We start from the raw sequence: 18874 nt of genomic DNA, 5'->3' as shown, positions 1-18874 counted from the left end.
AATGATTCTTGCTTAACAGACCAATAGAAATGCTCTAAATTACTTGGAATAAACTCCTTCATCCCAAGTTCAGAACATTTCTGCCTTCCCCTGCAAAGTTACTGTAAAGATTCTGGAGATACATTTGATTGTACAGTGACGATATAAATCTTGTAAATGTACCGTTCACTATCAAATCAATTAATGAAGATTCAACTGTAAAAACAGCTAGGATTTATTATTAATATTTTTTTTGTGATGTCACAAAAACAATTCATTTCCATTTAACTTTACTGCCACTATACTAATACAGGGTTGTACAGTACAACCAAACACTGTTAGGCTGAAGTCTCCGGTGCAGAATGGGTAGGACATAATAAAATAGTGCAAGAACAATAGACAAAACATGAGACACAGTGAATAAACAATAAATACAAAGACAATAAATCTGAACATGTGCAATAAAATGAAGTAAATATGAAGTAAATATGTAGAGCAGTGCTGGATGTGCTGTGTGTGTAAATAAAGAGTGAAACATGGATTGCAGGAGTGTGTGCTGAGGTAGACCAGTCTGGTGTTGTGAACAGCATATCGTACGTAAACAGAGTGTACAGTGCAGTACTGAGTATAGCAGCTAGTGCTCAGGTAAAGAGAAGAGTACTCAGCTTATGTCCAGAGAGGAGTTCAGTTAAAGGGCAGACAGACCCTGAGATAGTGGAGCTCAGTGTGGATATGGTGAGCGAACTAGAAGGATCAGTGTGTGTGTGTGTGTGTGTGTGTGTGTGTGTGTGTGTGTGTGTGTGTGTGTGTGTGCGAACACTACAAATTACTCTTGAGGGTTTTGTCAGATTTGAGCAATTATTTAAAACATAATTCTGAAACTTTATTTTGATCTGCAGTTGACAGTAGTTTGATCCCCCCCCCTTTTAGATATAAAAGCCTGGTTTCACGTGACTGGAACTGAACTGCCCAGCGGTGTTGCAAAGATGGCATATGTATAGCTTTTACATTTAAATTATCTGCATTTAGCAGATGCACTTATCCAGAGCGACTTACAAGGTTACTCATATTACAGAGGTGGGCCAATGTAGTGTTAGGAGACTTGCCCAGGGACTCTTATTGGTGTAGCACAGCATAGTCACCCAGACTGGGAATCGAACCCCAGTCTCCCACATGGTGTGGTAGCTTACTGGAAGGTAGTGGTGTTATCTGTTGCGCCACACCAACCCCTTTTACTACATTTATTACCACATTTACCTTTTTTATTAATTCAGTTTTGTTTTATTGTTAGTTTTAATCCTGTTTTGTTTATAATTGTTATGATCCGATGTCGACCAGAGAAGGGGTTCCCCTTTTGAATCTAGGTCCCTCTCAAGGTTTCTTTCTCTCGACCAAAGGAGTTTTTCCTTGCCAATGTTGCCACTAGCTCTAAAAATGCTCGGACCCGAATCTCTGTAAAGCTGCTTTGTGACAACCTTTGTTGTAAAAGGCCTATATAAATAAATTTGGACTGATTTATACAACTGCAGTATTTGTCACCTCAGCATCCAATCAAAATCGACATGTAAATGAGCCCATATACCACGCAGTGTTACAATGGCCAGAAAATCTCAGAACCAAAGTATTTTTTACATAAAAGAGCAAAACAAGGACAGAACAGCAGACCTATCTTTTCTTAATATATCATATATATAATTTACATTTTTGAAATTATATATAATTTTAATTGTAATAAAATATGCTGTACTGAAGTCTGTATTCTGTAACACATTACATCATCTGTCAAAAATGGTGGACGCACTGTAATCAAAAGTTCTTCTTAACTGCAGCAGTGATGTTTGACAGGATGCTCATTTCAAACTGATCAGATAAAATGATTTTGAAATGTATTTTTTAACGTATACATTTATTTTATAGTATGCAAATCATATGCAAATGAGGAGAAATGTTTGTGCTGGCAAATTGTAAAATACAGATTGTTGATCTGTGTCTGCAAATAAGAAAACCATAGTACCATGATGCCGCTTCCTCTTAAACATCACTGCAATCCAGTCCTGCATTATATTACATTTGGCCGTCCAATAACTTTTAATCAAAGTCCAATCACAACAAAAAATATTTCCTCGTCAATAATTCGGAATGCTTGCTTTACTGAGCTACAGGTCAGAATTTATTCATATCAAATGAACAAAACTGCCTCGTTTATCACCAGCCATAACAGCGATTTCGAAGGGTTAACACACTAGCGTTTTTTAATTTCATGGACTACAGCGTTACAATATTAACATCACAGGTCATCATTAGTCATACACTAATTTACACATGCACATTTCATATTAAATAAGAAAAGGATGTTGCACTGTGAGCAGTGTGAAAACTCCCAGGCCTGGTCAGGTTTTAGTGGTTGAGTTCTCACAACCTTCCATGATTGAAAGTGAAATTGGGTTTTGATTAAAATGGTACATCGATTTCACATGGTGCCTTGCAGGGTTTGGATGAGTACACAGAGAGCGAGAGAGATAAGGCGGGAGTTTATGGATGAATGACGTGCCCATGTCTGAGCGTGAGAAGCGTAAAGTGGGAAAGCGCAAGATAATCTATGGCTGCCTCCGAGATGCTTCAGAGGTTAAAACACTTTATCCTCTAAAGTCTGCTGGAAATAGACCCAGAAACACACGGATGCTGGAGCGGAGGCAGGTTGTTTCAACCTAGCTTAATGAAAGGTTCAGAAGACTGAAGACTTTAGACCTAAAGCTGCACTTGGTTTGTTTATTCGGCAAGCTCCGCCCACAGAAATGAAGAAACTAGCTTGTTATTAGGTTGAATGGGATTCTGCATGGCTTAATGAATTGGATAGAGTGCACTAAACTGTAGACTTCACATCTGGAGGCATGTATAGCACAGACACCAGGTCAGGCCCATAGTGGTTCCTGGTTAGTGTGTTTTTAGATGGAAAAAAAGGTTCTTTAAGGTTTCCTTAAAGCACCGTAAGAGGTCCTCAAGGGTCTTATACTTTTACCAGGGTTAGTGATGGTGTGGTTCCTCTCTGTTCTGATTGCTCGGGTTAATGAACTGCATCATATTAATGGAAATACAGGTTCAATTAATCAGGAATTCAACTGAGAACGCACCGGAGTAAAGGCAAAAATATTAAGGAGCAGCGACACCTGGACATGTAGCAATTAGTCATGATAAATTACAGCAAATTACAGCAAACCATGTGCCTGGCATTAGTTAATATTCCAAAGCATACATGCTCTGGTCTGCTCCAATGGCGTTCAGCACCAGCCCTGATTTAATCCACCTTTCTCCAATACTCTGATGCTCCAGTTCAGATGGATAAGGTGTGCTATATTACAGCTGGAATTAAACCTCCCAGTAAATCTACTATTCCAATAAATCCTATGTGTGCACGGACAAGATGCTAAAGGATAATCTGGCCTTATCTGACGTTCCCACACGTAAACAGATTATCATTCTCTATCAGTAGGAGACCCAGCCAAAAGGTGGTGGTGGGGGGGCGACAGCTCAATGCCCTTTTACTTCAAAATAGTCATAAATATGATAGAAGTGTGCTGAACCACGATTCAGCTTCAAATATTGACCCTCTAGACTCACACATACACACCTGCAGGAGATGCAGCAGCCTCCCACCAGCAGCCGTCTCTCCATCATCCTCGCAGTCCTGAAGGAACGTGCTTTTGTCTTCACAGTATATCCTGTTGGAGACGAGAAGACGGAGAGGAGATTGATCAGCTGGTCGTGCTCGGATTGGGCTTTTGTTTCATTTATCCCGATGGGATAAGCTAATTAGCTTCACCCTCTGTTCTGACCAGACATATGTATTAATAACTGCTTTAATGCTTTAATTAAGGGATTTCTGTGAACCTCCCCTGTCAACAGAGGACTGAAGTTGGAGATGAAGCAATGGCCTGATCTATGGTATTAGCATTTCCCCACAACACCCTCAGCCTAAGTCAGTTAATGCCTCAGTTTACGATATCCACCAGGAAGGATGGGAATTAGCAGATGCTATTAAAATGCTCTAGAGTGGAGCAACTGTCTAACTGTCTGCTTGTCAAGAGGTTCAGGAGATCATCAACATCAACATCAACAATGAAGCCCTCCATGGTCAGGAGTCTAGTAGAAAATAGGAAGGCCTCCTCCCATGTGATAGGGGGAGCTCTAACCTGCAGGTGGGAATAAACAGTAAACAGATAGAGGGGGCGGAGCCACAGACTAAACATTGTACACAGTATTTAATAAGTTTCAGCTGCAGATTATTTACTAATGCTTTTGCGGCACAGCTCAGTATGGACTGTTGACCAGACTGAGATGCAGAAGTCAGAAATGTGAGTTAGGAGAACTTTAGATTAAATTGAGTTAATTAAAAAACTTAAGGTTATTAGTTACTGTTAACTGATAAGTTGTCCTAATGTTCACTTTTGGCCGGTGTTGTTTCTCTGTATTCGCACACTTTGTCTTTTATCTTTTGTATAGTATAATAATTTTGTTTATACCCTATTTGGACAAAAGTATTGGGACACCTGCTTATTCAAATCACATTTATCCTTCTTTTGTTGGAGTAACTGTCTCTACTGTCCAAGGAAAAAGGCCTTCTACTAGATTTCGGAGGAGCATTGCTGTGAGGATTTGCTTGCAAGAGCACCACCACTGTCATTCCAGAGAATAACACACTTTCTTCCACTGCTCCACAGCTCAATGCTGCTGGGGGGGCTTTATACCCCTCTACTAGCCCACGTCTGGGATTAGGCAGCATGGTGCCGATAGGGTCATGATGTTGATCTGATCCAGAGAGTCTTCTATTCTGTTGGCAGTACTTCTTCTCTACAGGGACTTGGCAAGCTGTGTCAGCAATGGGTGCAATCTAAAGTAGCTGAATGCATTCACTAGAAGGTGGTGTCCACAAATATTTGGACATACAGTGCCATATAGATCTCCACACATAGGAATGGTCTTCTTTTTCTTCATATTTAGTATATGCAGTGTTATTTATTCAGCTGTAGAGAAACCGTGAGCCTCAACACAAGCAATTTCAATGCCTGGATGTTCTGCCAAACAAACCTTTGACTTTGACTTGATAGACGTAGCTGGATAAGCTCTGAAGTGTACAGAGCTTCACTGTCTTCTCGGATTCAGTCAAACGCTGAAAAATAAAAACTGACAGGAGGGCGCTTCACAGCACAGACGGATGCTGACCCAAAGCAACTCAAGAGCTTCTCGAGGCCAAGAAATGGAATGTTCTTACATGGCCGAGTCAACCACCTGACCTTAACCCAACTGAGCAGCTTTTCACCAACTGAAGACAGAACCGAAGAAGGAAAAGCCACAAACAAGAGGCAGCTGAAGGCGGCTGCAGTGAAGGCCTGGCAAAGCATCTCAAAGGAGGGAAACTTAGCTTCTAGTGAACCCATTTGATCCATGGACTGCATCCAGGCTATCCGATTCCGCTAGATTCAACTTTATTGCCATTGCTCAGTGCCGTTAGTATCTACCAACTGCTGATAGCAGCACCGTGCAACATCTAACCAGACTGCAAGTGCAAGTGCTTGAAAAATATACATGTACGTACACTACATGTCCAAACGTTTGTGGACACCTCTTCAAATAAATGCATTTATTTTCTTTAACCTGCACCAAGACATGCTAGACAAATCCACACACATAGAGAAGTACTGCCAACAGAATAGAAAAACCTACTGGCACCATGCTGCCTAATGCCAGGCGTGGGTTAGTAGATGGGGTATAAAGCCCCCTAGCAGCATTGAGCTGTGGAGCAGTGGAAGAACTGTGCTCTCTAGAATGATGGATGGTGCTCCATATAATACCTTTAAATAGGATGCGTTGGGGGTGAGTCGGGGATGATGAGGTGGGGTGGTGATCTTCATCGAACCTCCTGACCTCATTAACGCTCTTGTGGCTAAGTGCAATCAAATCCTCACCTCACTGTTCCTCCAAAATCTTATAGTAGAAAGCCTTCCTTCTTCCCTGGACAGTAGAGACGGTTACTCCAACAAAAGCAGGATGACATCTTTTATTGATAGAGTTGAGTTCAGAAGAAATCGTGAACGAGCAGGTGTCCCAATACTTTTGTCCATTTCGTTTTTATAGATATGTAGATTATCTGTTGATGTTGATATTTTCTTACACCCCTGATATGGACAGTAGGGTAATTTTTGAGTGTGTGACAATGCAGGTTAATGAAGTATTTCTCTTATAAACTCTGAACAATCATTCACATTCATTTCTTCATTTCAGATTCAGACTGAGGTGGTCCGCAGAGGCATAATTACACACAAGGAAATGATGAACGCATTTCATCAGAGCGCTCAGAAACAGGTCAGAAACAACAAAAAATATCAGAACAAAGAAGAAAAAAAAAAACTTGATTCAGGGCGAAAAGGTGAGCCGTTACAGCCCCGGCAATCTCCAGCGCAGCACTGCAGACAGACAGAGCACGACGGAAACGAGAGATCCTACTTGAGCTGCATCAGTGTTTGAAGATGAAGTGGGCAGAGGACAGTGGCAGGGCTCAATCAGCTATTCAGCACAACATAATGAGAGCATTACCAACATTCTGAATGTCAATATCACCTGTAGGTTAATCTCCCTCGGATGACAGCTGCCTCTTGTCTCCAGTATATCATTAGCCTTGTACTCAAAGGACCACCCTCCCGCCCTTTTTCAAGAGCTATGTACACACTCACACACAGAACAGCACAGTAGGGCTGCTTGATACGATATTTAATCAGCGTCGTGACATCTGCTTTCAGAGAGCCGATATACGCTACATGGCCAAATGTTTGTGGACACCCTTTCTAATGACGCACCATGATGGTGCGCATGCCAATGCTTTTAGGAGGAGGATCATCTGACATCCAGCATCCCACAGCAATGCTCCTCCAATATCCAGTAGAAAGCCTTCTTTCCTGGACAGTAGAGACAGTTGCTCCAACAAAAGCAGGCAAGATCAACCCTTTTTTTTTTTTTTTATAAATACCCTCCATTTCAGAAGTAACAATAAATGAGCAGGTGTCCCAATACTTTTGTCCATACAGTATAACAGGAGGCTGCAATATGCAAATGAGGCTCTATCCAAATAATGAATACTTTATATGCTGGGAGCATATCAACACATCTCGAAAACGGTTCCTCACCATCTCCTACAGATGGAGAGTAAGAGCAACCTCATGGGCTGTATCACTGTTAAGTATGGTAGCTACATCGCTCGTGACCACCGCACTCTTCAGAGAGTAGAATTCATTACAGGCCGCAAAACCCCAGCCTTACAGAACATCAATCAGTCCTGACGCCTGAGGAAATCCCTCAAAAGCAGTTCAGGCAGTGCTCACCCAGCACACCGTCTGTTCTCCTGGAAGCCTGTACCGCAGCAACCCGTCCAGAACAAACAAGCTGAAGAACAGTTTCTACCCGCAGGCTATCAGGCTACTGCACACGTCATGAAGCTGTGAATTCATCCCCAATATTACACCAAGCCAGAGCAACAAGACACCACGAAACCTAGCCCAGAAGGTTTTGACATGGCCCGATACCAATCTGTATGGGTGGGCATCGGGCCAATACGAGAGCTGCATTCACAAACAATGCAAATAGCCAATACCAATACAAACCAGTAGAACATTATGAGTGAAAGGAACCCCAAACTGCTTCCAGCATACTGGAAGATACACTGTAAGCACAATAGGCAACAGCATATTTGCAATATGGCTATATGGTATTTCGCCCATGTCGTGCAGCCCTAGCAAGAATACTAAACCACTGCATTAATCTGCCCTCTAAAAGCAATTACTGTTAGTGATTGCAGGTGCTGATTGGCTTCATCTGGTGACCGGTAGACTGAGTAAATGTTTAATTGTGTTAAAGGACCCATATCGACCATTTTCCAACCTCATTATCTCTTAGAATTAAACAGGCTGTTTGTTTTGCTATAAACCCTTGGGCTTGTCAGTTTCCACTGGCTGGACCACGCTTGTGAAAGGGTTAAGACTTTGCGACCTCTGTTCCTTGAAACACTGAAACACTCCCAATAACTTCGGATGATACAAGCAAGACGTTGTGGTCTCGGTGATGGAAGGTGCTCACTATAGAGGTTAACTCTAGAGGTTCACAGTGATGCACCCATTGCTCTGTACCACCTGCCCCTTTGGCATCAATGGGTAGGGTTGCTTGATATATTTCATTAGCGTTGTGACATTGTGACACTGGGGCCCTTAGAAAACCCGATATACACTATGGTCAAATGTTTGTGGACACCCTTTCTAATAACTCATTCAGCTAGCATTCAGCAGTGTCCTCTGGAATGATGATGGTGCGCCAGCCAATGCTTTTGGGAGGAGGATCATCCAACATCCCACTGCAATGCTCTTCCAATATCCTCTCTTCCAGGATCAACTCTTTTTTAATACCCTCGATGTCAGAAGTAACATGAATGAGTAACATGAATGAGCAGGCGTCCCAATACTTTTGTCCATACAGTATAATAGAAGGCTGCAATATGCAAATGAGGCAACATCCATTTGCATCAATTCCCTGTACACCTTCACTACGGAGGCTATAGAGCATCCCATGAAGTTAGATGCTACCACCCTTCGCCTGGTACCTCATCATCATGCACCTTTGGACATTAGCCAAATGGCATCCTTCTGCCATGATGGGACGGTTGCACTTGCGACAACTGACCGGTGTGCTCGCTTATACGTGCAACAACAACGCAAAAGTGGCATCAGTGATGTCCCAAGTCGAGTTCATTCGAAATCAGGGGTGGTCATAATGTTCTGATATGACTGCGATAGCAGGTGAAGGATGATGGTGGCGTCTCGGAAAGCCACCGTCTTTGTGGGATGTTCTTGAGCCGCTGTAGTGAAGGGGTACCGAGAATGGACTTGGACTCATTGGACACATTGAGTACAACAGTGGTAACAGTGGAGCCCCAAGGGCCACAGATGCCAGAGGGGAACGACAACTCCAGCAAGTGGTACAGAGCTGCGCAGCACTGTCCAGCACCTAATACAGTCCATGCCACAATGTCTCGCTAGTGTCCCCCGAGCCAGGGGTGGTTATTCCCACTATTAGGTAGGTGGTCATAATATTCTGATAGGACTGAGGAGTGACCAGTACATTCATTTACAAACTCGGAAGCTTGGGTGAAATCCAGGGTGAGAGTGCAGGGTCAGGTTAAAAGCCTTACTCAAGGTCCAGACAGTGGCAGCAGAGCGGACCTGGGTATCGAACCCTGTGGTCAATGACCCACTGCTCTGTAACTGTACCTCTACAGCAAACAGCTCAAGCCTGTGTGTGAAGTGCTCTCTCTATTTCTCACTCAGACTGCGGTGTGATATTGATCTGTTGATCTAATCACTGAGACACAACCCTGAAGTAATTGTGATTCTTTGTCAACAGGGTTTATTATTGATGTTATCTGCTATGCTAATTAGCTGTTGAGGCCCTGGTCACAACCTTTATACGGAATGTAAATGCTGTTCCACCTGGAAGACAAACTGCAGGTAAGTACATTAAAAACATGCAACTAAGGTCTGTTCATTTGCATGACTCTCCTCAGTCCAGGCCTCTCGCACAGTTGCATGTTTTGGCTTGTGCTCAGGCCTGCTTTGCACTTTCTGCAATTTCTATTTTTTCCTTATTCAGTCATTATCAACTTTAAATGGAAGTCTGTGTAAAAAGATTCTAATCCCGGTCATTTTGGAGCATTTTTATTGGCCAATTCATCATGAAATTTTGATTCATATTATGGAGAAAGTAAAAGGGTTTTGCACAATAGAGACAATACACTTTCAATACTTGTCCACTATATGGACAAAAGTATTGGGACACCTATACGTTATGCCTACGGTAGCTTTTATGACGTCCCATTTTTTTTTACTTATAGGCATTTAATATGGAGCTGATCCCCCTCTGCAGCTCTAACAGCAGCATGTCCGGAGCTCTGCAGTCATTGAGCCAGCAGACCGTTGTAGACTTTTCTGCACTATGTTCCTCAGCACTTCGGCACCCTGCCTTTTGAAATTGTGGAAATTTCACGAACCGACTTCAACAGTTGCACAGGTGGCATTTGCATGATTCTCCTCAAACTATGATTTTCATAGCTCAGTCCAGGCCTTACGATGATTACAGTCTCCTAATTGACTTGTGTTTAGTAGTGTTTGAGCATAGAGATATCTTTGAATCTTAGCGTCTGCTAAATGCCTTAAATGTAAATGTAATGCGGTTTTAAGGTGGAACTCCAGCTTCATGCTGCAAGATCAGCACACGTCAAACGTTTTGTATTGTTTATTTCTTTAAAATGATATTTCAAAACCTTTTATGTCAATCAGAACCAGTGGCTACATGAATCATTGGCATTTTGACACCACTGCCAATCATCCTGACCTCTGACATGCAGATCGCAATGTTTACAGCATTTAATTACGATTAAACTGCATTATACTGACTATAACAACATATACATTCTAATTCCCTGACATCTCTTTAATCGTACAACACATTATTAGATATTTAAAACAAGCAGACAGGGGCTGGGGGTCAGAAAAATGTTGTTTTCTACAATATGGGCCCTTTAAATATCACAGTGCAACCCCCCCCCCCCCCCCCCCCCAGAACTGAATATCTTTCAGTTCTATTAGACATAAACAAAACTAAGCACACACACATACACACACACACACACACACACTCAGTCACACTAACAGCACATTTCTGTCTGCCGGCACATGCACTTCTATGCATTCACAGAGCGCAAGCTGATAATTATGTGGCTGCAAATACCTGTATGCATAGATGTTGTGAGTGGCACTCGCAATTTTCTTGTTTTCGTATAGTTGGTCTATCACCCTCTGAACCTGCAAAGGAAACAGCAGAAGACACGTCTGATGCATCACAAGTCACAGATATTCTTCTTAACGTGTGAATTTCATTCAAGTGAATGGAAAAGATTCCCATCTGAGCCCAGAATGAAGAATCAAACACTTCACCATCATTCAAAACACCTTTTGGTCCATTATACTGTCCACACACACACACACACACACACACACACACACACACTTGGTCATATTGATACCGAGTGATGGAATGAAAAGCTATGTGTGTGTGTATGAGTATGTGCCAGTGTTAACAGTCTGCGCCTCGGCGATGTAATGAAGTCCGTGTTTATGCGACGTAATGAACCTAATGAAAGACACTGATCCCGAAGTAAGGCCGGATGGCAGCAGAAATTATTGCCGTGCCTACACCAATTTCCTCCCTCGTCACAACAGCTCAGCACGTCCTCGGAATAACAAATTAGCCTATAGGTATTGCTCCACAATACATCTTAGACTAGATCAATATGACACCGCAGTCTGGAACAAAGCCTCCTTTCAGCTGATTTCAATGGGATGTATTAAAATACTTGTAGCTTGTGGCACCGAGTCGATACTGCGGAGATGACTGAAGAGCTGCTCTCGCAAAGTTTGCAAGGGCTCGGTGAATGCAGATGAGTGCTGCAGACGTCCCTGGTGTACGCTGTTTACTGAGCTAAAGAGTCTGGCTGCAGTTTTACTACAGTTTTACCATCTCAGTCACTCACCGGGCTGCCCTGTGGAGCTTCTGCTGTAAATGCTGTGTGTTTGCAAGTCCTCTCCTACCTCTCTCGCACATTTGGATGTTTTGGCTTGTGCTCAGGCCTGCTTTGCACTTTCTGCAATCTCTATTTTTTCCTTATTTGGTCATTATCAACTTTCAATGGAAGTCTGTGTAAAAAGATTCTAATCCTGGTCATTTTGGAGCATTTCTATTGGCCAATTCATCATGAAATTTTGATTCATGTTATGGAGAAAGTGAAAGGGTTTTGCACAACAGAGACAATATACTATATGGACAAAAGTATTGGGACACCTATATGTTACACCTATGGTAGCTTTTATGATGTCCCATTTCTAAACCCATAGGCATTTAATAAGGAGCTGGCCCCCCTCTGCAGCTCTAACAGCATGTCCAGAGCTCTGCAGTCATTGAGCCAGCAGAGCGTTGGAGACTTTTCTACACTATGCTCCTCAGCACTTCGTCACCCTGCCTTTTGAAATTGTGGAAATTTCACGAACCGACACGAACAACAGTTGCACAGGTGGCGTAATTACCTATCACAGAACCACGCTGGAGTTCAGTGAGCTCTTTAGAACCACCCATTCTTTCACTAATGTGTGTAAGAAAGGGAGGCTGCATGGTTAGAGGCTTGAGTTTATACACCTGTGGTGGCAATAGGACTGAATGAAACACCGGAATTTGATGATTAGAGATGTGTCCCAAAACTTTTGCCCATATAACACAGGCATATACACTTCGACAGTACAAGGAAATTAATCTCTTCGCATATCCCAGCTTAGAAAGCCAGGGTCCCCCACCACCCATAGCAGACCAGCGGCACACCCTCCTGCCACTGCTACCTGCCTAATGACCATGTTCAAACCTAAATGGACTCTTAACTCTTATCTGCCACTATTAATATCACCACTATTACCCATCATTACTCTCATTACCATGACTATATTCTACTACACCATGATTATTATATTATGATTATGAATATGCTGCACACCTGAGCAGTTTAGGTGGTTTGGTGACTTTTATCAATAATTTACTAATAGTTCTGATCAGAGGAGGGCGGGTCGGGTCCCTCTTGTGAGTCTTGGTTTCTCCCAAGGTTTCTTCCTCCAGCTCTGAGGGAGTTTTTCCTTGCCACTGTCGCCGTTGGGGCTCACTGGGGGTCTTAGATTTTTCATGTCTTTTTATGTTGTTGATTTCTTGTGTTTTACTAATTACTGATTCTGTAAAGGTTGTAAAAAGCGCTATACATGTTACATGTATCCATGTAAATATATACTTGTCTTAAGCCTCAAATCAGCAGTGTCCAATAACCAGCATTGCATCTGGGCTTAGGTGTGATATCTGAAGCTGGTACCTGAGACAACTGTGAGAGTGTGACCTCAGAAAGTGGGAAATGGAGTGAGAAAACACTTCACACACAGGCGGGAGCAGTTTGCGTTAGAGATACAGTTACAGACGGACTGCAGATCCAATTTCTTAAACCCCTTTGGTGGCTCTTTGGCCTACTACTACTACTATTACTACTGCGCTGCTGCAGTGGCTGCCTGCCTGCTTTCACAGTGGCACTGACCAGTCAGATTTCCTGCTGTGGACGTGACCCATATGAAATGACTGGTCTAGTTTTGTGTGTTATTCCTGTGTTTGTATGAGAAAATAGTGCTGAACTTGTTCATCAACATGTGTAATTTTGGCCATAAGGATTACACATCATTATAGATTACATACACACAGCACAAATTCACACATGCTCCCTACGTTTTAAGCAATGTTAATACCCCAAATGGGGCTCAGAGTAGCTGAGCAGTCTAATGTGCTGACATTATGGCTCCGGGGGCGCGAGTTTGAATCCCGAGCAGTGCCACTTTGCCATCAGCATCCGGAGTCTGAGAGAGCACAATTGGCCGTGCTCTCTCTGGGTGGGTAGATGGTGCTTTCTCCCCTCATTACTCTTAAGCAATGTTGGGCAGCACATGTGTCAGCACAGGGGACCTGGCACTTTCCTCCTGAAGCAAATAACACAGTAATACACAATGAGAACCCAAGAGCATGTTACAGCGATTACCTGTCGTTTACCTGCTGTTTGCCGTCAGTGTTTCTGCTCTATGATGAGCAGCTGTAAACGTACTAGTCTCTTTTTTTTCAACTGTACAGATCTGCTGTTTCTGTCGACAAGCTCAGTCAGACAGTCCAGGGAGTTGCGTTTGCCATGTCACTTGCTTAGCAACACAAGACTCCGGATGCACTTTGGTGATCAAATCATGATGTAGTAGATGTAGACTGATGTAGACTGTAAGTCTGAAGCATAAGTTAGAAACAATAAAAGCCGGCTAGCGTGGGCCAAGTGGTCGGAGCACTGGTTAATTGATCATAGGGTTGTAGGTCTCCATGTGGGATACTGGGGTTCTATGCTGCACTTGACCAATAAGAGAATGTGTCCACCTCTAATACGAGTAACCCTGTAGACCCTCTGGATAACACAGTCAGCTAACGAGCTCACAGCAGACGTCTGTAGTCTAGTATGAAGACTGTGTCCGTGACAGAGACTCAAGAGAGCTGCAGTGAAACGTCCCGACTGAGCCCCACATTTACATTCCAATAAAGCTTATTGATCACACGCCTCTGAAGTTTGACTTTCTGCAGCTTTACAAAACTTCTAGACAACGACTCCTCATATTTTCCTCCATGAAGCTCATGTTAATGCTCAGTAGAGCACAGAGACGCTCCTTTAATAGAGCTGATATTACTGAAATGCTTCATTTTCAATGGGCAGATCTGCAGCTGAAACAGGAGCCTAGTGCAGCCCAACATTTTTAACATCAACATTTTAATAGATCATTCTCCTCATTATGACTTTTAGAGAAATGGGTTTTTGGGGAGGGGGAGGGGGGGGGGGTAGTGCACTATAGACCCCTGTGGTACGGCCTAAGCTTTCAGCCTTTGTTTTCCTTCCATTACTTTTACTTTTCTACTTGAAGTCGTTCTGAAACCAGTACTTTTACACTTTTACTGGAGTAAAAAGCTTCAGTTGATACTTCAGCTTCTATAGAAGTCTTTAAAACCCTCGTATCTCCACTCACTTCTACCTGAGGAATGAATGGGAAAACTTTTTTGGAGGGGGTTGATCATCTACTGAAAGTTTAGATGCTGCTCCATCACAGAGATGGTGCTGAGATGTTCCTGAGAGTCTGTGAAGCGTTCATGTCCTTTAGAAAGGAAGCAGTACAGATAAAGTGTCACTGCAGAAACTTCACTGAACTGTGTCTTGGCTGATCGTCTGCATTTGTGAAGTTAAAACTGCATTAACTAGAGGATTTCCGGCCAAAACATCATCACTTTAATGCAGATCCCTGACATCTAGCTGTTTACAGTCTCTGTGCGCTGGTACTTGATTTCCTTCAGTGTGAAAAATTGCGTCTGACAAATGTTCGGTGTGTCTCCCTTTGCCAATTCCGAATGATGACACTGTTGCTTATAATGGAAGCGGAGCTGGAACCAGGCCACCAAGCACACAGAGTTCCAAGTCTTCAGCCTGCTACTCGTTCTGGGTGGGACGGCAACACAAACAACACATCCGCTAATCTGGCATTCAGTGACCTTGGCTGGAGAAGTGGATAACTCTGGCAGGACAAGGTTGTTTTCCTTTTTTAATTCTTTCCTCTCTTTAATCAGACTCCATATGGCAACAACTCCAACAACCATCTATTAAGATTCAGAGGCAGAACATATAGAGGAAGTGTAATTTCGTGAAGCTCTTTATGTGAGGTGGATAACTACAGCGTCAACACCACTCTAACACCAACAACCTACCAATTGTAAGAGCGAGCCTCAAGAATGGCCTGCATTTCAATCAAATTAAAGCCTCGAGCGCTGATTTTTTAAGAGATTAAAGTACACACGGCAAATTACAGGCTGCAGAACAGAACGCTCGATCTGTGCCGCTGTTCTTTATTTTTAATAAGAGTAAATCGCTGCTGTTCGGTGAAAAACATGCATCCATTTTTGTCCGTTTTACTTTTCCTCCATCATTTGTTATTGCCTTCTGTAAAGTCACCATTCTGGAGCTACAGGTTCTTCACTGCAGAGGCAAGTACGAAACATCTGCCCCCTTTTATGAAAGCAGGGGATTATTTTCCCTCAAAGCAGAGGATGACTTCACTGCATATAAAAGACCTCCAACGAAAGATTCTGGGTTAATATTGGATTAACGAGAGGAACACTCATCAGCCAGACTTATTCAAATGCAGCTTATTATTATACTCTCATTCAGCAACTTCCAGAAGCGAAGACGAGGACAGCCAAAACACCATGAAACTAAATTCAGGACGACTGGGATGATGTTAACTTCAGGGAGGAGGTGAACCTACAGCCAGTAAGGTGAACCTACAGTAAGCCAGAGATCATTGCAATGCAGGCCCTCCTCTGTTTACTACGGCTGCTTTAGTGTCTGCAAAAATGATAAATAAATAATCAGAATGAACACAATCGATAATTCTGTTTTAACTTCAGCTTAGTTTAAGCACAGAGCTTGCTATCAAATATATATTTCTTTGTTTGCTTTTATTTATTTATTTATTTATTTCAGGTTCATTCACAGATGTAGTGACGTGCATCCAGTACTACTGTTTTAATTCTTTTTTTTTCATGATGTTAAAATTATGGTACGTTTGTGTGAACTGTAAAGCTCTTTCAATTGTTCCATGTCACCATATGTAACCGCCAACATTATTATTATTATTATTATTACTGCATTTATTATTATTTTTCATTTGTATTACTATTTTTTTGATTGTTGTTATTTTTATCATCATCATCATCATCATCATACTATTCATCATATACTATATAAATAATAATAAGTAAATAATGTTAATTATGTTTTACATGTTTTTTTTAATTAATTTATGTTTACTATTTTTGCTTTTCCAATATTTTTGTCCCCAAACTATGATATGGGTTCTTACATTTTATTGTGGTGGAGATTTTAATATAGATATTTGTTCTTAGTATCAAATATATATTTAAATGTTTGCCTTTATTTATTCATTTCTAGTTTTAATTATTTGTTTTAATTACATTAAAATGATGGTACGTTTGTGTTAACTGTAAAGCTCTTGTTTCGTGTTACCATATGTAACCGCCATTGTTATTAATTTTATTATTACTTTTAATATTATTTTATTATTTGTATTATTATTATTATTTTTATTGTTACTTATTATTATTATCACTACTACTATTATTATTATCATCATTATTCGTTTTACTAGTAGTAGTTTTTTTGGCAGTATATGAAGTTGCAGAAGGAGGAGTAGTAGAAGCATTAGTTGTAATATTAATGCGCAAAATGCAAACATGTATTTAAATATACATTGAAATATGACTGATTTTATTTGTAAATAATAATAATCTAAAAGCAATAATCAAACATGGATCTGCAGGTGTGTGTATTGTGCTGCGCTATTTAAACTAATTACTGGATTAACTTTTTAATCTCAGTCAACACACTCGTCCTGATGCTCATTCCCCTGATCATTTCAAACATTAACAGCTACAGATTTGGTATACTGTCCTCCTGAGGTCAGTTCCAGCTCCAGCTCCAGCATACCAAATATTTATATAGCCATAACACTGATGCCCACTGTCTAATCTAGAGTAGGTTCCTCTTGTGCTGCCACAACATATCTGACCATTCAAGGTATGGACTTCACAAGACCTCAGAAGGTGTCCTGTGGTATCTGGCAGATGATTTTACTATTAACAGGCAGTGTGTTTAAGAAACTGAACATCTGTGTTGTATTTGCTATTTAGAGAATTTATTTATTTGCAGAAATGACAACTGCTCAAAAACAGCTGCTCCAATAACGCAAAGAAATTATGATAATAATTATAATGTAAAGAAGTTATTATTCAGATTTAAACACAGTACTAATATCTGAACTTTGAGAGCATTCAGAAATCACTATGGTGAAATAACCTCGACTGACCAATCACAGCTCTCATGTTTTGACAGTTTCTCCACTAGTCTTTCACATTGCTGTTGGGACTTTATGCCATTCATTTCATTGATGAAATTTCTGGAAAAAAATGTCTGCCATACATGTGGAGATACAATGCATGTGAAGTTTTTCGGAGCGCTATACACACACACACACACACACACACACACACATATATTTTTTATATATATACACATATACACACATATGTACATATATACACACACACACACACACACACACACACACACACACACACACATATATATATATATATATATATATATATATATATATATATATATATATATATATATATATATATATATATATATATATATATATATATATTTGCTTTGGTGGTAATGGTACAGATTTCTGCATAAAACATGTTTACATTATTATATTTTCATTTAATTTCACTCGAGGCCCTATGTGCATTACAGCGATTTTACCCCAGGTTTGAATCCACCTTGCATTGTACCTACTAACACAGAAAGCACATCATCTCTTGGTTTATTACTTTCATTCATAAGCAGATTAACAACAATAAGCACAGAGTTCATCCCTTAGACGTGACATCTGTTACTGTCAATAACAAAAATATGGTGAAAGTCGACAGTAATTATTTCTTACTCGTAATTCTGTTCAAAGTCAGCATCTAAACCATCATATAATGTACTTTACTATGAGTTCAAGTTGATCAAAAGTTCCTGCCAACAGTCTACAGGTTTTAGCAGAAATAATAAAAGAAGAATGGCCTGACGAGAAAGAAGGAGGAGCTGCAATATTGTGAAGGTTCACGGATTTGTGGATTCTGACACCCCGGGCACAGCACGGCACGGTACGCATCTTTGGTCTCCTACACCCCACTTTAAACGCAGAATCAATCTGTAGAAGCTTTTTGAATGTAAATATTATTTAATGCATACTTGCACATTTCATTTCTTTCCTTTGAATCCAAAATCCTACAGTTTACAGTTTAATCCTCTGAAACTAATTAGAGTCAGAACTGTAGATGGAAATCGACAAACGGAACATAAGGGTGACGGTAATTATTTTTCCACTATGCAGTTATTTATTCTCTAATTACAACTGATTGATACAGAAAAACAAAAGTGATAACTCTTATGTTCTGATGATTAAATGCTGAATTTACAAACAGATGCATTGATTTTTTCTGACGTTAGAAGGGGTGTCCACAAATATTTGGACATATGGTGAAGTCTGATGCCTGATTTGGGGCACCCCTTTTT

The 18874-nt window shown here is 41.1% G+C and overlaps 1 protein-coding gene across 2 annotated transcripts in view; it reads right to left on the bottom strand.

Moving 5' to 3' along the window:
* Positions 1 to 18874, bottom strand: part of impact (impact RWD domain protein) — a 56760-nt gene that overhangs the window by 11793 nt on the left and 26093 nt on the right. For both annotated transcript variants that reach the window (XM_072660003.1, XM_072660002.1), the window contains exons 8-9: positions 10804 to 10877; positions 3608 to 3698 (exon numbers count right to left, since the gene is read on the bottom strand). In XM_072660003.1, the coding sequence (XP_072516104.1) occupies positions 3608 to 3698; positions 10804 to 10877 (165 nt within the window). The remainder of the gene's footprint in view (positions 1 to 3607; positions 3699 to 10803; positions 10878 to 18874) is intronic.

This window comes from Salminus brasiliensis, chromosome 17 (assembly GCF_030463535.1).
Source record: "Salminus brasiliensis chromosome 17, fSalBra1.hap2, whole genome shotgun sequence".
Classification (NCBI taxonomy): domain Eukaryota; kingdom Metazoa; phylum Chordata; class Actinopteri; order Characiformes; family Bryconidae; genus Salminus; species Salminus brasiliensis.
This window is presented reverse-complemented; position numbering and strand designations above follow the sequence as displayed.